Raw genomic sequence first — 24,854 nt, 5'->3', positions numbered from 1 at the left:
CCCCCGGGCATCGGCCGGCGCTCCCTCACGGATCTCTCCCAGGGCCTCGTCTTACGCCGCTCGACGCCTGCATTTGCTTCCCCGGACCCTGGGAACAGCCGTCTCCTCGTCCACACACCCCACACCCCCCCCTCGGTACTCCCGAATGCCCCGGCCCACACTCTTCCCTCCCCTTTTCACCAGGCTCCTTGCTGCTGCTTCCTTCCCTGTGCCCAGCAACACAACCTGAGGCGCAGCTGAAGGGAGGGCTGTGATCAGGGGGTCAGCCTCAACCTTGAGCTCCACCATGATGTGAAGGAGTTTGTAACAACTCACAAACGCAAGTTGATCAGGCCAGGTTTCTTGAGCTCAAACAAACCCAGGCCGAGTTCCCCTTATTACTTCAACAACAGAAGTCTCTCAGGTATCTCTTTGAAACATAAGCTTGCTACTCTGTATAAAATGATGTAGTGCCCAGCCAGGGAATTGGGACTCTGGTTCTCTGTAGGGTGAGAGGAGTTTACTCACTCTGCCTGATTTGACATGGTAGCATGCGCTGGTGCTGTTCTCCATAAACTCTAGGTGCTCTTGCACATACAGCCAAATTATACAGTTCATAATGTACCACATGGTGACATTTTGACTGTTGCTTAAACACTTTAATTTACAGAGTAGATTGTTCTTGTGGTGTGACAGCACTACACCAGGCAATGACTGCTAAGCGCCACAGAGAAATAGAAGGCATTACTCATCCATCCATCAAGTGTAAGTCGGGCTAAATGGAAACCAAACCAGAGTGTGAGCAGAGGTAAGATTGCCACCTGACTGGTTTCTAACTGGCCTGGCCTGTTTTAACATCATCTTACTGGTGAAGCTGCATCTGCTGGTTTATGTGCATTAGCCCTGACATGTGACAGACAGCTCACAGCTGCTGTACATACCCATTTAGTTGCTCCTGGAACTGGATTCTTTGGCAGGTGGCAACACAAAGTAGAAAATAAAGTAACCCCACTGTCTTTATTCTGTGTGGCTGTATTCACTTAGTGCTTCACAAGATCTGTCTTGATTTGCTACTGATTTCCTGACAGTCTCAGCCACAAGAAAATAGGAAGGGGAAGAAAGAATAATGGTATGCAGGAAAAAAACCCATAATTGTCAGCTCTAAGAGCATGAATGGTGCAAGTGAGAGTAATAATCAAAAATAAAGCTGCTGTGGATTTATGGCCATCTGTAAATTTAAGCTATGTTAGATGCTTTTTAAAAAATACTAAAGCTAGTCCTGCCAGAGTTAAAAACAAGACGGGTGTGTGTGTGTGTGTGTGTGAATGATTGTGCATATTTTAATGTTTGTAGAATGTTTTAGAAATTAAAACCAGTATGAAACTGATGTATTTGTAACATTGTGAAGTAAGGAGATATCTTTTCCATATAAATGATTAATTTTTCTATGGCAGTTGCTAAACATGCATAGACATTTCAGCATGTTTTCTGTGCTGAAAGCACTAGGTGGAAAACATTAAAAACTCCTTGTTCTTTCTGAAAATTAATTAAAACAATTGATCAACTGTTGGTAACAAAGCTTAAGAAGACCCTCGGAAGGCACTGTCAGCTGCACATAACTGTCACATCAGACTTAAATTAAAAAATTCAACCTGGAAGTGAAATCCTTGGATAGTTACAAGGAAAGCTACAACCATATTTCTCACTTGGGAAAGCCTTCTTATTATAATAATTTCCTTTGTAGTAGAAACTGTGACACAAAATCCAACTGAAGTAAGGCACTTTTTCAAATGCAGAATCAAACACCTTTAGACTCTCATCTGGGCCTAAAAGCACCTCCTTACTTGATTATCCATAGGAATTTAGAGTAAAGTACCTGACCAACACTAATTATTCCATAGTAAAGGTCATTCATTTTTAGCAGTGATGACAAAGAGCATATTTAGACCAGGCATTCCTGAGTAACTTCCTGGTTGGGTATTTTCACACCAAAATAAAGGGATTTAAAAAAAAAAAAAAACAACCAAAAACCACAAAAAAACTTATTTTTGTCTATCTTCAGAAGAGATAAAGTTTTCCACTATCTATTCAAATGCTTCTATAATCTTAAATAACTGGGAAACAATTCAAAGTCTGCATTGATCTTGTTGCAGGTTGTTTAATACCATTAACATTTTTTCAGAACCTTTTATTCATTTGTAAAGTGTTGAAGTAGATGTAATTTTACTAACAACATTTAGGAAAAGGAGCACTCAAGCTACAGAAAGGCTTTTGCCATCAGAGAAGTAGCTCAGCTCTTGCTGAAAGAAATTTTTGAATCCTGTTCCTTCTTTTTTTTTTTTTTTTTTTTTTTTTCAGGAAATAGCAATATGCAAAGATAACAAGGTTACAAATGTATAGGAGGTGGGTTATTGCCAAAACTTCGGAGACTCCAAGGAACTGAGGAAGAGAGGTGCAAACTGGAGCAGCTTACCCTACACAGTTTCACCCAGCCTGCTAGCAAGATAAATCAAAGGTGGGTTTTCCCATCTTCTAGTAAAACTTCCTTTTCTTGCTAGCAGTTAATGTGATAGTTAGAGTCAAAGGTTCAGAGGCCAAGATTTTTTGTAAGACAGGAGAAGTTTCTACAGCTGCAAATGAGCCTTAAGTTTTATAATCTCTTTAAGAAAAAAAAAGAAGGTGACAGAGAAAGATGTATTATATATCCAAGTTATTTAAAAGTCATACTGTCAAGTTCTAGAAACTACCAGGAACATGGTGGTAAGATAAGAATTTTGCCTTTCTTAAACACAGACCAATATGCATATTTTTAATTACTTTTTCCAACCTCCACCCTCAAAGCCATGCCTAGGATAATGCATGAGCATAAGCCTAATTATGAATTTACAGTCTGAAAAAAAAAAAAAGCTTTATTTAAAGGTATACAGACTCAGATGTTTTTCCTGTTCCCTAAGTCCATTGCATTTAGGAAATGTAGTACAAAATCCACTCTTACCATCATTGCCTTCTCCCCTCGATGGTACAGAAGGTAATTTTAGCACCAGGTGGTTCAGGAGGGAATATCCGAGCTGTTCACCAGGCAGGCTTACCACATGGGTGAGACTTTTCTTTTGAAGACTTACCCACTGTCGAAACTACAGCCTCAGGGACTAGGAGGGGACCAAGCTACAACATCTCCTTATTGGTACGAGGATGACAAACCCCACCAGCACAGCCTCTTCACCGTGCTATCGCTACTTAAAGAAAACAAGAGCAGCAGAAGTGGGCAGTTGCTCAGGAGGAGAGCATGGCTGGTGAGGGGGGTGGCGGATGCACATGCCACCTCAGAAGGTTCTAGCATGGGGCAGGGCAGGGCAGAGGGAGGCCAGGCCAGGCCCTGAGGGAGCAGGAAGGCTGGAGCTGTGTGGGAGGTTGTTGTCAACCTGAGCAAGTCAGGGCTGAGACCATCGAAAGACAAAAGCTGGTGGAGGAGGTTTGTTGGCAGACTTCTACTCAGGGGTTTTCTGGTCATGATGGTTGTCTTGGTGGGTCTCATGAAATTGAATTTTGCGGTCATGGGGGTGCTTGAAGGAGGAGGTGTAGTGGGTGGTGCTGCTCCTCAGGAGAGGGGGTGGTTTTGTGGCTTCTGGGGCACTTCAAACTACTGTACTGTACTACCAAGACTCAGGCTCCAACTGTCCTTTGATCTGTTTTAACACCTTCTACACCACCAGTCTTACACTGTGTTAGTAAAAATTTAATAGCTGTTGTTTTCTTTCTCTTCTGATACTGTTCAGCTAGCATTCACTCAGAGTGCATCACTGAGCCCAAGAAAGAATTGGGAAAGTCGAATAAGAGGATAAGATGGCTTGGAGAACTTGTTGAATTGGGTGCTAACTTAAATTTTGTGTGTTGTTAATTCAGCTTGGTTGTGGTGTTTTTCTGCTGTACCTGTGTTTTGAGTACGCTGTAAGCATGTAGCTTCCTCAGTGAATGCAGCTCTCTTACTGATAGGTCTGGTTTCCCTGTTCTAATTCTAAAATGACTGTATAATATGGTGGTGTATACATTTAAAAAAGACAAGGTCTCAGATTTTCATATGGATTTAAGTAATCGGGTGCTAAACATACATTGAATTTCTGTGTATCTTAAACCTGTAATCTTTGAACATTGCAGCACTCTGAATCAGAAGCTATTTGTGCAAATCCAAATATGGTGGGTATGGCTTTGATCCTCCAAATTAAATGAAAATATATAAAGACTGAGGAAGTAAGAAGCTGAAATGAAGTGCATTGATCTGTGATTGTTGGGATATGTCAGTCACATTAGGTCAACAAATCTGCATGCTCCAGTTCTAGCAAAGTTTTGCTTGCTTTATTTCTAGTTTATGTTAGTGTGAAATCATAAAGTTACTTCTTTTTTTTTTTTTTTTTCTTCCTCTAAATGACACTTTCAAAGGGAGAAAACTCTAATACATAACTTAAAATAACAGGAAACAGTGGAGACTCTACTTTCTATGTGTTTTCTGACTCTGATCTTGTTGAGTTGAAACCAAACAAAGTTTTCACTGCTGTTTCATTATAGCCATTATTTCTTTTACATTTTAATTACATATTCTTAATTTTTGCATGTATGTGTCTATCAGGTGATATAGTCACGCCTTAAAAATTCTTGAGTGATGTAACTAAATAATGTGAACTATTACTTTGTTTTCCAGTGTTTCATTTGCCTGGGTGCTTTTTTTAAATTTTATTTTTCCTTTACATAACTTGGGCCCAGACTCCATTGTCCCAAGAGAAAGAACTGGAAGAACTCTATCTATTCAGTCACATCTATTCTATTGTAAAATGTGGAAATGGGTAAAGTAATTTAGCTGATTCTCTTCCACCTAGGGATTACAAATAGGAAAAATCTATTGTAGAAAAATATAATCTTTAAATATATCCAGATTTCTCTATAAACAGTCGGAATTGTTTGGTGTGAACATAAATCTGCAATTGCTTGGCATCACAGACCTTCTGTTATCCAGATGCAGCTCAGCTGAATAAAACACGTGCTGTTACATCAAGGAGTCTAGATTTCATGTTAGGCAAAATTCCCACTAAGGCTGTCAAAAGCACCGTGCTTTAAGAAAGACCTAATTGTTTCTGCCTTTCACAGGAAAGTTTCCCTCTGTTAACTGCCTACCAGTAACTTCAGTAGGGAATTAGAACTCGAGCAGTGGGCTCTGACTGTCCAGCTACCAGTGTGATATTTGGGTAGAAAAATCAATTATGATGTGGGGGAGAAAGTTTTGGTTTTGAGACAGCAGATCAAACGTAGTATAATTTGTGGAAGGTTATTCTGTCAGTGAGAAGTACGAGAGTAGGAACAGACAGTAAAGACACCTCCTGCGGCGGGAGGGGAATTAGCTCAAATGGTAGAGCGCTCGCTTAGCATGCGAGAGGTAGCGGGATCGATGCCCGCATTCTCCATTTGCTGCTTAAAAGAGTTACCTTTTATCGCTGCAACGAAAAACACTTCATTTTTTTTCAGTTACCAGTTGTAACTGGTTTTGCTGTTTTTTGCAAAAAAGAGGCTTGTAAACGTATGTTTTGTCTAAAATTAGGGTGACTGCCTGAACAAAAAGGAAACGTACCACGTTAATGGATTTTAAAGAATGAAACAAAAGCATGCTGACAGGTGCCATTGTTTCTTCTTATTTTTGGCTGTGATACAGTTTTAATTCCTTACTTATACTACCTTATATTGTGGGGCTATTTTAAATTTAGGTCCATTGTTCTGTAGCAGTTTTGTAAGGATTAAAATGAATCAACTGTAGGAAGCACATGCAGAATATGAATGATGTAAGTTGTTAGTGTTGATCAGAGATAAGCATTTTTTTAAAGTGCGAATTATTTTCTTATAATGGGCTGAGGAAGAAACTGAATGAAATTGTGAGGGATTGAATGTCACTTGAAACTCAGGTGAGGAACAAGTGTGTCGTTCCCATCCTTAGCTACAACAGGTGCAAGGTAGCTGGAGAGACAGTAATTCTGTGGTGAGCTGATGATTATATTGACAACTCCATACTTTTACATCTTCTTATAGACAATTTGACTAACTTTTCATGTAATTAAAACCTTTAAAAAAATGCACATATTAAAATTCAATGCACTTGTGACAGAAGTAAATTTTATTTCCTGTATTACAGAGTAACAGTATTAGATGCTTTCACAAAGAAACAATTTTTCGGAGTTCATGACTGCAGTCTGCTAATTGAAAGTTTTTCCCCGTTTTATTTGCTGTAGGAAATGATATCTATGACTAGCTATATATTTTCTTTCACAAGCGTCAACAGTTTATGGACGAAAATCTTACTGGTGTAGGTATATACTCACGTCTCTCAAAACACTGGAGAATGCGGGCATCGATCCCGCTACCTCTCGCATGCTAAGCGAGCGCTCTACCATTTGAGCTAATTCCCCTTGCTTTAAGCGGCAGGGGCGGCTTTACTTCTGCTGAATCATATCCTGGCTGCTTTACATAAAATTCTGTTGAGATAGTCTGTTCATTTAATAATACTAAATCATCACTGTATGGAATCACCGCGGAAAGCCTCTTAGCTTTAAAGTCAGAACACTCACTTGACATATGAGAAGCATTCCGATGCATTTTCTGTTACGTTACTTTGATAAAACATGACTTAGTTTTCTGAACAAAGCCTCCTCTGGTGTGTATTCAGGAAGGACAGAAAACTATTTTTTTACCTCTGTTGCAGTGCATGTACCAAAAGACTTGCAAATCTAGAAACTATACTGATAGAAGTCACTGAGGGGCAATTTCTTCTTGTTTTTCAAGTCCCTTTAGCTCCTTTCCCAACTTTACTTTCTACTCAGCTATATGTAAATGATAAATATAATTGTCCATACTTACCGTTTTTGGAGAGAAAGTATTAATTTATATACTCCTAAATGATATTCTAGGTATTTCTGCTATTCTGTATTGACTTTGATGATTCAGTTAAAATAGTATTACATCTTAAATATATGAGATTACTAAAACCAATTCAGAAATATAAAAATAGAAGTGTAGTCATACTAACTGACTTTGCAGTAAGAAGCACACTGCCAAAGCTCTATTCCCAGGTTATTAAATCAAGGAATGCTTTCTGGATTTAAAGAACAAAATTGTAGTTTACAGTGAGAATGGTTACAGTGATTAGTGGTTCAGTGATTTAATAGTGGCTACTATTAAACAACAAAGGCAATGAAAATTATATAATAAAAGATTTCTCACTTTCTGTTTAAATGCAGAAAAGTGAGCTCTGCCAGTAAAGTAGAACACGTGCAGTAATCCAACAATACATGAACGGGCGGTTTCCTCTAATGGATTTAATTTACTGGATGACAGCATCCAGTCAAAACAAAATAATAAATGAAGCATTAGCTAGTTACAACTTGTCTAAAGTAAGGTAGTACTTCAAATCTATCACAATCCAGAATCAGGCCAAGATGTGGAACTAAAACCACAGTATCACTGCAAACATTCTCCTAGAATTTAAATATTCCCTCAGTCTCTGAACAATAAATAAAAATTTGTTTGTACCATTTCTTGCAGTATATTGTAACTGTCTTTATCTACCTCACTGGAGTAAACTTGAGGGGGAAAACAAATATGGAAAAGTGATTTCAGTCCTTCTCACAGGCACACATCTTAGGCTCTGTGATGGTGCACTGCACATCTGCAGCTGGGTTCATTCCCATATCATATTTCACAAGGTTCAGTTTTATGTACATTTTTCTTTATCTACCCTGTGCAGTCTGAGTCATTATGAAAATGTCAAATTACCTCTCCCTGTTTTTCACCCCCAAATCTCACTCTGCTGCCACTGAAAAAGCCTAAAGCTTGGACAATTCAGCTCACAGAAAAAAATTTTATTTGGTGCCAAAGTCAGGGTGAGGAAAGACCTCTGAGATAGTACTGTTTTCAGTCGTAAAAATGTGTTTTTCATATAATTTCAGCCCATTGTTTTGTGACTGAAATTTTTGTGTTTGCTAAGTTTTCATGTAAGATGGTGAGTAAAACTTTGATTTCTCCACTTGGTTGGGAGAACTTCCTTACCTACATGGCTGAAAATACCTGACCTCCTTAATTCCATTTTTTCATTTCTCTAGGGTATTTCAGCTGTGAAGGCTTTGTGTCCACACACTTTCATTTAACACAGATCACTGTGATGCATTTATTTGGCAACACCAATGTAAACTGTTGTCAGCTAATTAAATTGGGTTTGACTTTTGTTTTCTAGATGTTCTTCTTAGGGGACATCAGGGCAAAGGCGAGTTTTGTATTATCTTCAAGCTGTTCCACTGCACTGTCTGTGAAGTGACTTCCCTCAACATAGAAGAAGCTGCCCTCTTCAATGATGGATAAATCCAGTGCGAGTTGGAAGGCACTAAAAGACCGCAGGTCATGAGTTTGTCATGCAAGTTAGCATGAAGTGCCTTACTGTGTTACCTGGGGAGTCTGTCCTCTTGCACAAAAAAATAGACAAGCTCAAGGTCAAATGGTAGTAAGTGTTCTGCATGGCTGCCCTTGGGTTACTACCTGTGATAAAGGAGCAGAATCTGTAAAAGGAAGGTAATTTGTGTTTGTGGTTATTAAAATCTGTGGCTACATGTTAAAGCACAAATACTGTGGGGGGGGAATTAGCTCAAATGGTAGAGCGCTCGCTTAGCATGCGAGAGGTAGCGGGATCGATGCCCGCATTCTCCACTGTCCTGTTTTTGTTTGTGCTGAGAGAAAAACCAACATTAACTGTAAAAGACATTTTCATATATTGAACTGGAATTTTGAAGTAAAATTATCTCTTATTTTTTAGATTTTAATTTATTTATTAAATGCTGCCATATGTTTGACTAGAATAAATTAAAATAACACTTTAAAAAAAAATAAATAGAAACTGACTTTTATGGGGAGAAAATGAAATGCTAGAGCATACTTCCTTTCATGAATTGCAAGTAATAATTTTTTTAAAAAATTATTTTATACACCTGGAAAACGTGTCTTTCCTGGTTTGATTTGGAAATGCTAAATGAAATATTACAAATTTATTGACACCTGTTTTGGAATTGAAGTTGAATGTGTTTTCGTTTGTGAATAGAGACCAGAGCAAGAGAAAAAACTATTGTATGTATGGAACTAAAATTTTAAATACACCCTGAAGATCACAGTTCTGTGATCTTTATTATCAATGAGGGGGGAGGGGAATTAGCTCTAATGATAGAGTGATTGCTTAGCATGTGAGAGAGAGTGGGATCGATGCTGGCATTCTCCAGTGTTTTGTTAAACAGGAATGATTTCTACTTTCTAAGTTGTGTGTGTGTGTGTTTGAGGTGTTCAGAATTATTGCTGATGCATGTTTCAAGCTTTTTAGTGTCTTTAAGAATTAGACAGGTAACAGGTCATGAGTCACAAAAAAAACTTGCACCAGGACTGTGAAAAAGTTAACTTTTTAAAATGGATGAAGGGTAAAAAGCTCCTCTACTTCCTTAGAGGTTATCAGAGATACTCTGATGTATCTTTCACATAAGAAAGTTTAGTAACTTTCCTACGCATACTTATTTGTATTTTTAAGAGTCCAGACATTGTTTCTAGTAGTTTTCAATAAACAAGGCTAGGAAAGACTATACCAGAGCTAGGAAAGGTTTCAATTACTAGAGGAAACCTTAGGATTTTTCTTGTATTCTGTGATGTGTTGCAAATCTGATCCAAATTGGTCAGTTAGTTGCACTAGTAAAAGCCTGCTTCATACTAGAAAAAAGAATTGGTATGATAAAGGTTGAGAGACAGTTGGAACATAAAACCACATTAAAAATATGTGGGGGTTTTTAATCATGGTTATGAAAGAAACAATTTCACCTGAACATGTAGCCAGACCTTCAGAACAGGCATTACAGTGGTTCCCTGGTAAAATTTCCACTCACAAAATATGGTAATTGGAAGCTCTATGCTTCATTAGAAGAGGGGCTCAAATTCAGGCAAAAGCAATCCAAACCTACTCCTACCCTATCCAGCTGAGAGTTGGGTCATGATGAGGAGTTACTGAACAAACCAAATGAATGTTTTCTCTACAATCAAAAAACAGGGCACAGAGAGACTGCTTTAGGGATCCACAAAATAATTATGTAGTAAATATATAATTAGTATGTCTTCTACTCAGATTTCATGAGCTACTATTTTACATAGTAGCAAATACAATGCTTTTGTTTTCCTTATCTATGTGGAGTCCAAAGATGCCTGTCACAGGGGGAGTCTGGCTGTGCTCATTGTATAGACAAACTGTACTCTCAAAACCTTACAACCCACAATTAACTAGTTTTTTGGTTCTGAGCATTATATAATTCAAGCTGGTGCCAAGCTGTCTGTAAACATTATTGTAAGGTGGCCATGCAAACTGAGAATTGGATGACAGCCTCCATATTGACTGTCAGTTTACCTCACACATGATGCATTCCGTGCTTTTTAAAGTAAACTATACGTGTATTTTTACAAGACTACATGTGGTCTTGCCAAGTGAGAAAAAAACACAAAATGCTTACTTTCTTCAGTCCATATTGCTGTGGCAAGATGGCAAGTTGCATACCAGCTCTAATTATGCAATTAGAAAATACAGTGCAAAAGTAGGATAGGAACAGAATCACTTCCCTGACCAGTTATTTGACATGCAGTCTTCAGTGCACTTTCTTCTTTTCCTGAAATAATCCTGGAAGTCTTCAGGCTTTCTGGGAAGATAAAACTGCAATTCCAAAATGACTGCCAAAAATAAGACTGAAGTTTGATGAGGCGGACTAGAACATAGCCTTAAGGAGGATGTTATCTCAGTTATGATGGGCATGGGATAATCTCAACAGATGTTTCTCACTTAGTTTACATCTGTTCCTACTGAAGCACTAACAAAACTGGAGATGGCCAGGACTGCGTCACTTACCAATCAAATCTGTGCTTGCAGAGAAATGAAGTACCAGCTTCGAAACTAGTAACAGTGATAGCAAATGACATTTGTTGGTGTCTTGTCTGGTTCCCCACCAACCCTGAGGAACGCCCAAGATGACTGTATTCTGTGCTAGGAAAACAAAAGACTGCCATTCCCTTTCACTTCACCAGCAGCTTCTCTTTACAGTGTTAGACAAGACACCAGATCAGTTCAACTATCGCCTCTCAAAGTGACATTACAAATTGCTGCCAGTAGGCTTATAACATTTTTATGCCTTTTGTAGAATGTATAGAAGACTTAATGCCTTTCTTCTATGTCATTTCTGATGTTAAGAATATCAAGTTTCTGGCAGGAGTGCTTTCCCTTGGTTGCATATTCCATGCTTTAAATTACTTCAGTTTTTTAAAATGAGCTTAATTATAACCACTAACAGCATAGGGAAAATACAGCAGTAAATGATGATATAGAGTTTGAGACTATTGCATAGAGTAAGGAAAATACTCTCATTTAAGTAAATGACTTTCATCTTGCTTTTGCTTTGTGTACACTTCAAATTAGCATATGGATGGTTAAATCTTTTAATCAGATTTTTTTAATCATAAGACTGTTTACAAGCATTTCCAGTCTATCTACCTAATTATAGAGTGGCACGTGCAATCTTTGCTTCTTTAAAAAACAGAAAACTACTCCAGACTGAAACAAAACATCTCTATCAACTACTACATACAGGCTTTAAGAGACACCTAGTGGGATTATTCTGCAAGTAACCCTGTAAACACTAAATGGTAATTCCTTTCTTAGTAAGTATTTTACATTCAAAACCAAAAAAACAACCAAAGAACTGTAAGATTTTGAATTAAGAGTAAATCAGAGGGGAGCTGAAATCAGTTTTACACACAGAATTTTCTTCCATTTCCTTAAACAAATGATTTTGTGGCTGTGTGAGTCAATATGCATTTAGAATTTTTAAAGTAAATGAACAGCCCAATATCTGTATTACAGTAGTAGTTTCTATACTGACAGGCAATTTTAATGAGGAATTTTGCTGGTGTAGCCAGATGCATCACACTATTTGAATTTATTATTTTTTTAAAAACTCTAAATCAACTTTCTTAAACTCAGAAACATATTTAAGAAACTTTCTTGGTGCTGTTTTGTCTGACAAGAGGAGGTACCAAGAAGTTGGGAAGGTTAGTCTTGTTACAGCTATGAGAGTGGAAAAACAGGAAAGGTTTGTAACTGAGGTAGTACTTGAAGGAACAAAAAGTGTAAATGGAGAAAGTATGCAAGTGATGTTTTTAAAAAGCTTAGAACTGTATCAGTCTTAAATAAAAGGCAGATAGTAACTGCGTAATAAGGGTATCTTACAGTGGGGAGGGGAAGGAAAGAGGAGGTCATGAGATGGTTGTTTTCTAAGCAAAATACATAACTAATAACATGGCAGAGAAAAATAACATCCTGTAAGACAAGTGCTTCTAGAGAATCTATGATTCTGGTATTTAAGGGAATTTGGAATTTTATTTTACATTCTTCTTTCAAAGAGAAGTGTCAAGCTCCTAGTATCTCAGCTTATGTGTATCTAACTTCTAAGCCTTTGAGTCAGGGAACCCAGACTTCCTCTACAGAAAAGCGCAAGATGAACTACATGCTTCCAGTCCATAAAAGCCAAGAAGATGAGGTGATAGTGACTTGTTTACTAATAAGCAAGACTGTGGAGAGATGTCTGTGACTTAACCTGATCCTTCAGACATTTTAACTCTAGGATGGACTGAATTCCTGCCTCATACTAAAAAGCAGAAAATCACTGAAGATTCAATTACAGATAAACAGTATCTTGCTTATATAATGAATCAGTAGCTAGAAAAACTAGATTTTAAGACACCTCCTTTTCACATGGGGGAAATTTGCTTCCCTTTTGTTGGAAGCAGTGGCACAGAACCCAGGAGTACTTACTTCAGCTTTAAAAGGCTTAAGTGAGCTGTTCAGGCTGGTGCTGTCTGTACCAAAGTGAATTAGGGAACTGTTCTGCTAGCTCAGCTGTGAAAACAGTAGCAGCTACTGACGTGCACTGGCTGAGAGCATCTATACCAGCTAGAACTTGGGAAGATTCTCTCAGTGATGTGCTACCAGACCTTGTTCTTTCAAGACAGTTTATATGACATTACACTGAAGTGGGTATCTTAATTTAGCCAGTCATGCTTAAAACTGCAGTAAGAAAATTTGGTTTCATGTAGAATCATTTTGCCTTTTTTGCATTGAGGATACTGATACTAACAGGTATCAGGTCAAACAGAAAAGAGCAAAGCTGTTTTCATGCTCTCACAAAGAACTTAGTAAATATCACAGAATTCTAGATTGACAAGTGTGCAGCAACAAGACATGCTCATTTTCACTTGAAATGACTGCTAAAGAGCCTTTTAAAGTCCAATAACTTTATTTTGGATTACAGCAATACTAATAGTCAAATTGCATTTACTAAAGTCATTCAAGATGAATTTTTACAATTCAATTTGAAATACATACAACATTGTTAGCACGTTCTACAAAACCTCATAAAAATACATAGCACTGGACATACTAATAATTACATTTAGCTAAAATGTAAAAAGCATCATTTAGCTGAGGACTTTTTAAGTCCTCCGTAATATCTTGTGCCAACAGAAGCACCACTTAATTGTCACTACTATTGTCATAGCAAATGATAGCCCCAAATCTTGAAAATCTTGCAGACTGACAATATTGTAAGGCAAATTAAAGCCATGACAGTTGGCTTGCAAGGAAAGACTATGCCTGTCATAGAAAATGATAGTCCCAAATCTCAGAGATCTTGCAGACTGACACTATCTTAAGTAAGGTGAAGTAAAAGCTGTGACAGTCAGCTCATGAAGAAGGGCTACCTTACAGCAGTCTAACAGTCTTTCCAGTTACAGTCAAGAAGTCATCATCAGCCAGGGCACGAAGCGCTTCTTCAAACATTTCCTTTGTGACAGCCTTAAAGAAGAGAAATGAATCAAGTAAAGATGGGCAGGGTGAGGAATACTTCAAAGACAGTAAAAATCCCTTACTTCCTAACAATTTTCTTACTATTTTTTTTAAGTTTTAGTTTGTTCTTTTTGCAATTTGAAATCTGGCCTAGAACCCTGAAGCCGAGTTAGCTACTTTGGAAGCCAGAATAAACTAAGATACAGCAAAGATTCAGCTCGATTATCTGTAGTAGAATTGGCTTTCTGGTCATGTCAGCTGGCAAAGTTAATGTCTCCCTTTCTCTCCATAGTGTGATTTGAGGACAAGAATACTGATTTGGAAGAACATCATGCTTTTAAAAATCAATGCAAATGTAAATAAAAAGCAGGAAACTTACTGTATCAGACTGTGCTCGGAGATCATCGAAGAGCTGTTGGTACTTCAAAGCTGGTGTTTTACCCTTTGACTGGATAAGCTTCCTTAAGGCTTGAGCCAACTCCTCTTTACGCTTACGAGCTGTTGTGCTCATTCCTTACAAAACGAAAGAAAATACCTTTTAGAAACCAGCTAAGGAAGACACGTAGTTACCTTTAAAAAGTACAAAAGCCCAATAGCATCCCAGCTTTGACACTATGAAAACACAAACCGGTAGTGAGAATGGATATGTCCACAATTCCAGTCCTTGGATCAGTAGCAGATTGTTTCAGTGCTTCCCGATGGAGGTGTTTTGCTTCTTCCACATCAATTGTTTCAACTTTCTCAGAAAAGCGTACTTTAGCATGTGCTTCTGCCAGTCGTATCAGAGACTCAAGTTGTCGAGGATATGCAGAAACCATACCCCTGCCACTACCAATCTTTCTCATGTCCACATATGCCTGAAAAGGAGAATATCATTAAGTATTTCAGTAACTCCTGTTATATTAATTATTTTCTGAGTCCCCTTCATCCTCCACCTCTTATTTCAGAATATGAGCAATTCTGGCAAGCCAACCCAAATACTGTATTTCTGCTCACACACCTTCACAATTCTTCTGCAGTGAAGGATAACCATATCACATTTATTTCTTTCTTTTATAAAGTAATTAAGCTATGATAATAAATGAAGTTCTGAATCACTTTAAAAATGTAGGACTAGTCTTATATAATAGTATTTGTGTCTGTGATGACACATTTATTTTGTTTCAGTAGAATTTTATGCCCTTTATCTGATAAAACCAAACCAACTGGTCTGAAAGCTATAGAATGCAGAACGACATCTATACTGATCCCTTTTTCCTTTTAAATGCTGGGGATTTTTAGAGATTTTTTTGAAAGATGTTATAGAAAAGTTATATGTAAATAGCAAATGTACATACTAGGGGATTTTGCCATTTTTCACAAGTCAGGACTCTCAACATTCTTAACACCTCAATTTACCTCAATAAGGGCTTGGCTTGCTTCTTCACTTAACCTGGGATTTACATAACTACGAGCATATGCAATGTAATCCCTCAGTACTGCCATATCCATATATTCCTCCTCCATCTTTTCTTCGCTTCGATAGTACAGTGAAACCAAATGGCGAGCAAGGCGTCTATCGTAAGCTTCATCACGTGGATCCAACATTAAAAAGATCAAGTCAAATCTGAATGGGATAAAAATACAGGACTAGTGTGTATGCTTTCTTGTCATTTAAAGTAGTTTGGTTTAGGGGTTTTGACTTAAATACAGATAGAAGTTATTTGATTATTAATTCCTACTCTGAGGAGTTGCTCTATTAAATGGAAAAGGTATTTTTTCGAGCATTATGAAAGTACAGAACAGCAAGGTGGATTTGCTTTCATCCTATGGACTTGAAACTTTGAAAGTGAGATATATTCTGCAAAATTCAGATCCCATGTTCAAGGCTGACAGTTTTTATTTTCTTAAAAAAAACAAAAACAAAAAACAATAACAGAAAATAACCAAACAACTGCCCCACAAAAAATCACACACATATACCAAATATGAAGAACAAAATTGCTGCTAAAGAAACTGCCCTGAAAGGCAACAGCACAGAGGGCACATCCTATAGTTCTTTTATGTATATAAACCCCATGAGTAAATAAATATATGTATAATTAACAAAGCACTTGCAGCTTAATCCTGAGGAAAATGGTTTATAACTTTATAAACTATATATTCAACTACGCTCAACTATAGGCAGACATGAATAATATATTTTCAGCCAGCCAATCATGTATTTTCATAAACTTAAATCCGATAAACAGTGGAACTAAGATGTTGCTCAAGCCTAGTTTCATTCAGTACACCTGTACTGAGGTACCATTTGTCACTAAGTGGCTAATTCAGCAGCTCTTAAATGAAATGTAAACCGTGTGTTCTCAGAATATCCAGTATAACATCGGTGTACTTCAAATTCCCAGTTAGTGAGTGTGAGAATTCCTCACAACATGCAACTGCAGCACATAGTTTAATTTTCTCATCAGCAGACACTAAATGTTGATAACAAGTGCCCAAAGGGCTAGCACTGCCACCTCCTCGACTGAATTTTACAGAAAAACACAAAGTAGGCACAGTTCTTCACATTGTACCACCTCCACTGCAAGTTCCATGACCGTCAGTATTTCACTTTAGAAGTTTTATGGAGCAAAATAAAACATCCTGATTTTTTGCTGACGTTATCAATACTCTAAGTTTCAGAACAAATATTTTCTAGGAGTGATTGTGAAACAACAACACAGAGGTAAACAGAGATCCTCCAGATTTCATCAGATCTTCTGTACAAGGTCAATGTGTAAATACTAAAAGGCACTACTCTGCTCATATAGAAGCTGTAAGAACAGCATTTAAAGTGCTACAAAAGTTTTCCACTATGCTACAAAACACACAGTTGTTCTGTTCTACTATATTTAATAAGTTTCACAAGAGGAAGCATAACATCTCATAAAAATGAGACATGTAAGCAGTTCAGTACCTTGACAACAGTGTATGAGGAAGCTGAATGTTTTCAATAGTAGTCTTTTTTGGATTCCACTGCGATTCTATAGGGTTAGCTGCTGCTAGGATAGATGTACGAGCATTCAGTTGGCAAATAATTCCAGCCTGTTGAAATAAATAAGAAACCAGCTGCAACTATGTGTCACCAAAACGTTTTTCCCCTCAGCTTCATGAGATCACCAATGTTACTAAATGGGTTCTGTAGTAAAAAACCTACATTGCAAAAGCCTTTTAGAGTAAAGCAAGAACAAAAGCATCTGGAAATACTACAGTTTGCCACAAAAACCATATTCTTTCTAAGTTAATTGTTACATAATCTAGGATTGATCCTCTGACAACAGAAAAGTGTAATCCTTTGTTGTTCTGGTAACTTTTTGGTTTCAGCTGCTTAACATGGAAAGAAGCTGCAATTAAACAGATGCTTACCTTTGCGATGGAGAGAGTCTGTTGTTCCATTACTTCATGCAGGACTGATCTTGTGCTTTCATTCATTTTATCAAACTCATCAATGCAGCAAATGCCGTTGTCACTAAGTACTAGAGCACCTGTCTGAAGAACCAGTTGCCGTGTTTCTGGATCCTTCATCACATATGCAGTAAGACCAACTGCACTCGAGCCTTTGCCAGATGTATACTGGCCTCGAGGGACCAGGTTATACACATACTGGAGCAACTGTGATTTACTAGTACCAGGATCACCACAGAGAAGAATGTTGATCTCAGCACGAAAATTGCCTCTTCCTGTGTGAGTAAAATCCTTTCTTGATCCCCCAAAAAGCTGAAGCAGAATACCCTATAAAAATATTCTCTTTAAAAATCAAAACATCACCTCTTACATAGCTAACAGCAAATCCAACTGCTGAACTGAAACACTGTTAAAATTAACACAGATCCAACATGAAAGAAAACACTTGAAACTGTTTTCAGAAGTCTTTAAAAGGGTTCAATCTTTATAGAGATCTTCAATTTCAGTTAATTATATACTTATAGTTAAACTGCTAGGTACTACAAACTCAGCCTTTTAATTGAAGTATGAAATTAGATTCGTTCCAAATCTATTGTTTTCCTTAAGGCCATGTTTAATCTAGGACCAAAGTACTATTACCTCTTCCATATCATTAGAAATGTGCCACTTTTATCAGCTTTTCAGTCAAGACTAATCAAGTATTTTCTTTTCAGGAAAACTGCATTCACAACAGTACTTAAATAAAAGTCCTTTACTTGCCCATAAAGATCAAGTTTAAGGTCTTTTATTTCATCAGAATTTACCAACACTTCCTCCTTTATATTTGTTAAAGAAAGCATACACTTGCTGTGTTAGTAAGAAATAAAACTAACTTCCACTATTTTGAAAATACTGGAATTATTACTATAGATATACCTGTAATTTTATCTGTTAGCTAGCATTATAAGAAAGAATTTTTTTTTCCCTTTTCAAAATTACTAGATTAAAAATTAATCATTTCCCAGTATTCTTTTTGCATTTTTTTCCCTCTAGCAGCATAGGTATGCTAGAAAGTCAACGACAAGAAGGGATAGTCAGTCACAACAACAGCTGGAAACAGCAAGGAAAACTGTACAGGACTTTATGTAAAGCCTCTGCACAGTTTCTTACAGCACAGAAACCTTACAGATGCACGGAGTGACCTATTTGTATTTGTTGTTTTCACTCACTTTGAACAACTTGCAGATGTCACTCAAAAACCTGTTCAGTAGTTACAAGAAGTACAGACCTGCCTTATTTTATCTTCCTCAAGGTCCCCAATATAGAGTATTGGTGCTCCAATGCATGTGGGTTTCAAGCACTTTCAAGTATTAAAGACAGAAATTTTGTACGTTGTTGTGAACACATTTTGATCAGAACCCGAAGATCTCCCTTGAGGAAGGGTCCCTAACTTTCCTCAACTCCACCCACTACAACTGATGTGCCTTATTAGCATGGTGAAGAGGTATAACAAATGGAATTGTCATTACTTTATTTTCATTTCAGTGAGAAATAGTATGGGTTTGAATTCAACTTCCAGCCATTTCAGAACCTGTGAACTATGATAATGTATAAATCCATAAAGAAAAAAAAAGGAATATACTTAGAGGACTGTTTGACATCCGACATTACCTTGAGACACACTACTGACTGTATTTTTTGCATGATAAAGTTGTAGTACCTCAGCTGAACATATTATTGGAACAGTCCCTTCTTGGATTACATCTAAGTAATTGTTCTAACATGTCAGGGTCAACCATATGTCGTTTTAAAGCTGCTGTTCTCTTGTGAATGCCTCTCTTTAAGCAATCACTTACTAAGTTATAGCTACTTATTTTTCTTTGACCACCAGTAACCTGAACATTCAAGGAATGTCCAAGATACATACTGCAAAGAAGTCTTCTCAGTTCTGCTGCTTTCCTACCTTTTCAGTATCTTCCCTCTAATTAACCATTAATACCATGAAAACAATTATGACACAGTTATAACCAACTCCATCCTGACAAGACCACAAACTTTTAAGACTGCTCAAGATAATTTTTTCAATTTTGAAGCCTCAAGCCATTTTTATAACAAACAATAATTTCAAATTTACTTGAATAAAAATACATTTCTTAGAAGAGAAATATAGAATTCGATTCACCTTTTTGATATCTTCATGCTCATAGATACTCGGGGCCAATGCAGAAGAAAGTCTCTCATATATATCTGTTTTTTTAGAAAGCTCTTTTAGAATTTCCACACGTTCCTCTGTAAATATTTTTTGCTCCGTTTCCTCATCAACACCATGCAGACGTTTTGCATCTGTCTTGCGATAGTGTATGACATCAATGTGAGTCTTATAGACGGATTTTACGTTGCTGACCCTTGGATTAACTCTAATTGGGACTGCCCTGTAGATACCTAAACACAATTTTTAATCACAGCATTAGATATAAAAAAAACATGGTAATTACAAAACCTGAAAAATTTACATTTTTCCCTTGAAAAGCTCTTCAAAACAGCCTAAATACTTTGGTCAGTTTGTTTCCCAGTACCAGTAAGTCATGCAGAAGTCAACAGAACACATTTAAGTCATCTAGAACCCATTTTTGCAGTTACACCCATGTTTAACGTTCCTATCACAAGTGTTCTCAACAAGGTAAATGCCTAAGCATTTCTGAAAAAAATTAAGGATTGATGCTTTTGAAAGTCCTGCACTGATGTCTGAAATCAGTACTTCTTAAGTGCGAAGTTTAGTAACGGATTTCTACTGTATCTCTAACAGCCAGCAGTACAGCAGCTGTTTTAAAGCGAAGTGGTTTATAAAATGTGGTTGCAGTATCTAACAAGAGTTACTTTATGTTGCCACTCTCCTGACAGCAGACACTAAGATATTGCCTCTTCCTCACCTACATTATCAGAATGACCAAATATTCCATGTCAGACAATATGGAGATTGTCCATTCAACCATTGGCTCAAACTGGAGTCAACTAGAACAAGCTGCCTTGTCAGGTTCTGAATATCTCTAAGGATGGAGACTCCACGCAGCCTCTCTGGGCAACCTGTGCTGGAGCTTGACCACCCAAACAGTAAAAAAGTTCTTACGTTTAACAGAAACTTCCTTGTGTCTACTGCCTGCCACTGGGTACTACAGAGAAGAGTCTGGCTCTGTCTTCTTGACACCAGCACCCCCCTGCACCAAATCACGTTATTTATAAACACACTGGTAAGATCCCCCTGAGCCTTCTCTTCTCCAGGCAGAGCGGTCCCAGCTTTCTCAGCCTTTCTGTATAGGACAGAGGCTCCAGTTATCATCATGGCCCTTTACTGAATTCACTCCACTATGTTCATGTCTCCCTTATATGAGGAGAACCCAGAACTGGATGCAGTACTCCAGATGTGGCCTCACCAGTGCTAAATAGAGGGGAAGGATCACCTCTCTTGACCTGCTGGCAACACCCCTCCTAATGCAGCAGCCCAGGAAGCTGTTGGCACCACAGTCATGTGGTCTATCAAGCACTGCTTCCTTCCGGTTTTGCTGTTACCTGCAAATTTGCTGTGTCACATGCAGATCATCAGTAAATACATCAGTGTTTGGCCCCGGTATTGACCCCTACGATACACCTGTGGTGGCCGGCCTCCAGCTCGACATTGTGCTACTTATCATAATGCTTTATGCCCAGCAGTTCTGCCAGTTTTAAATCCACCCCACTGTCCACTTATCTAACCCACAGACCATCAATTCGTCTGTGAGTATATTATGGGAGACACTGAAGAAAGCTTTCCTGAAGTCAAAGAACATCCATTGCTCCAGTCATCTCATTGTAGAAGGCTGTTACCCACTGTAAATCCATGCTGACTACCCCCAACTACCTTCTTGTCCTTCATATGGTTAGAAATGGTGTCCAGGATTATTGGCTCTATCACCTTCCCAGGGGTCAAGATGAGGTTGACTGGCCTGTAGTTCCCCACGTCTCCTCCCTGCCCTAGGAGTGACACTGGCTTTCTTCCAGTATCTTAGCCAGTCACCATGACTTTTCAAAGAGTGGCCTTGCAAAGACAGTGGCCTAGCTTCCTCAGCACTTGCAGGTGCATCCCATCAGGTCACTTCATAAACAGTTCAGATCAGTGAAAAAGGAAGATGCAAATATTCAAACCATATTTTACCTGTGACATTAATTCTGTCACCTGGCTGAACCTTATCAACAAGGTCGTTGTGAGCAAACAGCGCAACGGTATGTGGGGTCTGTCCAGCCGGCATATCTTCAGGTGACTCCTGCAGTTTGATCTAGCGAAAAACCCTTAAGTTTTAGATTCAAAAAAGCAAAGATTTTCCATAGACCATACAACAGAATCTTGTATTAGTATGGTCTTCAGCAACATTTTGAATCAGAAACATTGTTCAAGAACAAAACACCCCCACCCAAACAGCGAAACTGATTACTAATAAAAAGATATGATGAAAATGAGAATTCTGCTGGTTTGTACTGGTATGGCTAAAATGCTGTTACAGACAAGGCTCATCTAGTCTAGATAGAAGTGGACATACCAAATATAAAGAAGCTTCCATATGGAAACATTAAGATGTGTACATACTTAATTTCATCCTTCTGATGCATTTCTTCTCCAGAGTAGACTTTCCCTTTTGCCAAGTTGTTTCACACATTTTCACCTTCCAACACTTTCTGGTTTTCAAATCATTCAGTCTCAAGATACATTAATGCTACTGATCATATTAGGGGGGCAGAGGAGCAATAATGAGAAACTGTTTCATTTTAGCCACAACCTAAGTGAAACATACCATCTGTTTGTCAGAGAACATGGATCGGTTGTGAATCAGTGCCATACTGTGCGTTGTGTTACAGTTCTTGCACACTGATGGCTCAGCAATCCTGCCACGATCGATTTCCACTCTAGTGGTGAAAGCGCAAACCTGGCATTTAAAGAATGCTTCCTGCATCTCAGGAATTAACTGGGAGCTTCTGATGACCATGCCACTGATGGTGATAAGTTGATCAATATCTACAAAATAGACACTTGTGTCAAGACATCATAATCTTAAAATTGAAGCTAACCTTCAAAATTTTATGTTACATTCATTTTTAGGTGGGAGGTAAACACTCAGTTAGGTACTAGTATTTTGTCTAAGACAAAGCAAAAAGAATCATAAGTGTGTGATACAATTATTCTAATTTACGGGACTATTTATAGAAAAGAAAGAATCCTTTACACTTGCATAACTAAGAACACAAGTAGCTGATGCCAGGAAAGATATCCTTTATGGATAGATTATTCTGCATTGGCGCTCTGAAGCATTTGCTTCTGAAATTTTATATAAACAAAAGACATTGGTCTGTATGGACCCCAAGAACAGTTTTATACAGTCTTCATGTAATTCTATATTAACATTCAATAAGTTTATATAAATCCTTAAGATTCATTTCTAACATGGTAATCAAAAGTTTACCTTCAGGGTTTAGACTTCTCATATTCCTAGTCTTCAGTGCATTATATGGCCTTACTTGAATTTGATGTTCTAATATTGAATCAGGGTAACGATCAAAAAAGATCTCATTGGCAGCCATGTCAAATGTTGGGATAACTTCCTGTATAAAATTGTTAGAAACAGTTAAGCTTACACGTTAAAAAAAAAAAAATCATACCATTAAATATTTTTGTATGAAGCATTTTTCGTGCTGCTGATCAACCACGATTGAGTAAAAATATGCCAGCTGACCATTTTCCTACATAACAGAAAACTTGCTGTTTAGATCATATTTATTCATTTGAGTATTGCAATGGGAGAAAAAAAAAAGCGCAAGACTCCAGACACTGCAGTTTACTGCTAATTTTGCATGCATAAGGTACCCACTGTATTAGCTACAATCAACTACTATGCAACAAGACATTCTATATTAAGTAAAACAAAGTAGCCACAGAGATTACACTGAACATACAAAGCACACACTGCATTTCAACAAACATATTAAAAGCCAGAAATATAAAAGGGCCGCTTAAAAGCCAGAACACAAGTGCACTACTTCACCTGGGGATAGCAGATCAGTTGCCTGTAAAGATTTTCATCAAATGATCTTAGATGGTCACAATTTACATTCAGGAATGGTTCCCCAACCATATTAATCTGCAAGGTATTGGAAAAGAAAACTTTAGCTCAATGACACACCAAACCAAAAAAGAAAAGAGATTTTGCTGTGTTACAAGTACCTCTTCAAGTCGTTGCATATAGCGTGGCTCATTAAGATCCAAGCCAATATCTTCATCCTCCTTAGCTAGTGGATCAATGAAGCGCTGAAGAAATCTCTGAATGTTAAGAAGTAACAGGGAGACAAGGGAAAGACAAGCAGAATTTAGTAGTACAAACAGATACTCTGTATTAGATTCAACTAATATTTGTTTAAATCAAACTAATTTTGCATTTGAAAAAGGAGAAAACAAGATGTTAACCTACCTGGAATTTTTCTTTGCATGAGGCTACATTAACATCTGTTCCCCAAATAACAAGCTTTTGTCCAAGAGATTGGTCAGTCGCTATATCCTCAGTTGGCTGTGTGGAAACAAATTAAGCATATTCAGATATGCACAGCTGTTTAAAAAGAAATTGTCAAATGTGATATCTGAGACATCTACCCACCCCATCTGAGTGTAAATCGACTTGTCTGGCTTTACGGACAGACCCAAGATCCGGCCTCTGCCTAACTGGAGTTCCTCGTACACCACTTCGTGGAGTACCCTCTACCCTGGAGCTGGGTGTGCCATAAGTCAGAGGTGAACTGATATCGAAGTCAAGAGGAATAGCTAAAAAAAAAAAAAAAAAAATTTTACTGTGATTAATCAAGGCATTTTACATTTAGACCAGACTAAAATTCAGCCTCCCCATTTGTCTCATTCATTTAACTCTACTATCATGAGTAGCATCAATCAGTTCCAGTGTTTTGTTAAAACAGAAACAATAAAGATGTTTCAAGTCTACCTAGAACTTTTCTTTACATTAATATCTCTTCTGAGAGATCCCAAGTTCTAGCAAAGCTTTGCTAGAAAGCTTTCTACACTGGTATTCAAGCATAAAGTCAAAATACAGCGTTTTAGATGAAACTAATTTCTCCGTTATTTTTGGATCTGTAAAACAAGTGACATGACAATTACCCCCTGTTACTGCAACTAAACCCAACCCTGTTTATAAAGCAAGAAAGGCTTTCTATGACAATCAAGCTAATTCCTTCTGCATTAACAATTCATTCTTTCTAGAAATACGTAACATAAAAGAATACACTAGAATCCCCGACATATACTCCCATGCTAATTTAAGCTACAACAGCAGATCCACACTCCTGACCATGCTGTCCTGCTCACTGTGCTAAACCCAAGTAATAAACTTAGTAAGACAAAACTTCTTTTTCCCCTAGATCATTTTCCAGCCGGATCCATCCTCCACGCTGTCGGGAGCGTTCCAGGCTGTATCCAGGGCACTCCCGCATCCACAAGCGAAGCGGC

The 24,854-nt window shown here is 37.8% G+C and overlaps 1 protein-coding gene and 3 non-coding genes across 4 annotated transcripts in view; 2 read left to right on the top strand and 2 right to left on the bottom strand.

Annotated features, from left to right (window-relative positions):
- Nucleotides 1–5,359: 5,359 nt before the first annotated feature.
- TRNAA-AGC lies at nucleotides 5,360–5,432 on the top strand. The gene has a single exon. It is a non-coding gene; the product is annotated as a tRNA-Ala (tRNA).
- Nucleotides 5,433–6,352: 920 nt separating this feature from the next.
- Nucleotides 6,353–6,425, bottom strand: TRNAA-AGC. Its single transcript has one exon. It is a non-coding gene; the product is annotated as a tRNA-Ala (tRNA).
- A 2,214-nt stretch (nucleotides 6,426–8,639) lies between these two features.
- TRNAA-AGC lies at nucleotides 8,640–8,712 on the top strand. Its single transcript has one exon. It is a non-coding gene; the product is annotated as a tRNA-Ala (tRNA).
- Nucleotides 8,713–13,386: 4,674 nt separating this feature from the next.
- Nucleotides 13,387–24,854, bottom strand: part of MCM4 (minichromosome maintenance complex component 4) — an 11,697-nt gene continuing 229 nt past the window's right edge. The window contains exons 2-15 of the mRNA XM_026841458.1: nucleotides 23,995–24,158; nucleotides 23,812–23,907; nucleotides 23,568–23,663; nucleotides 23,389–23,484; nucleotides 22,810–22,948; nucleotides 22,144–22,364; nucleotides 21,510–21,630; nucleotides 19,503–19,762; nucleotides 17,303–17,668; nucleotides 16,854–16,981; nucleotides 15,314–15,521; nucleotides 14,544–14,772; nucleotides 14,295–14,428; nucleotides 13,387–13,924 (exon numbers count right to left, since the gene is read on the bottom strand). Of these exons, the coding sequence (XP_026697259.1) occupies nucleotides 13,832–13,924; nucleotides 14,295–14,428; nucleotides 14,544–14,772; nucleotides 15,314–15,521; nucleotides 16,854–16,981; nucleotides 17,303–17,668; nucleotides 19,503–19,762; nucleotides 21,510–21,630; nucleotides 22,144–22,364; nucleotides 22,810–22,948; nucleotides 23,389–23,484; nucleotides 23,568–23,663; nucleotides 23,812–23,907; nucleotides 23,995–24,158 (2,351 nt within the window). The 3' untranslated portion in view covers nucleotides 13,387–13,831. The remainder of the gene's footprint in view (nucleotides 13,925–14,294; nucleotides 14,429–14,543; nucleotides 14,773–15,313; nucleotides 15,522–16,853; nucleotides 16,982–17,302; nucleotides 17,669–19,502; nucleotides 19,763–21,509; nucleotides 21,631–22,143; nucleotides 22,365–22,809; nucleotides 22,949–23,388; nucleotides 23,485–23,567; nucleotides 23,664–23,811; nucleotides 23,908–23,994; nucleotides 24,159–24,854) is intronic.

Source organism: Athene cunicularia (genome assembly GCF_003259725.1).
Source record: "Athene cunicularia isolate RWA chromosome 2 unlocalized genomic scaffold, athCun1 chr2_part1, whole genome shotgun sequence".
NCBI lineage: Eukaryota > Metazoa > Chordata > Aves > Strigiformes > Strigidae > Athene > Athene cunicularia.
The sequence above is the reverse complement of the archived record's forward strand: the minus strand, read 5'-3'. Positions and strand labels throughout refer to the sequence as shown.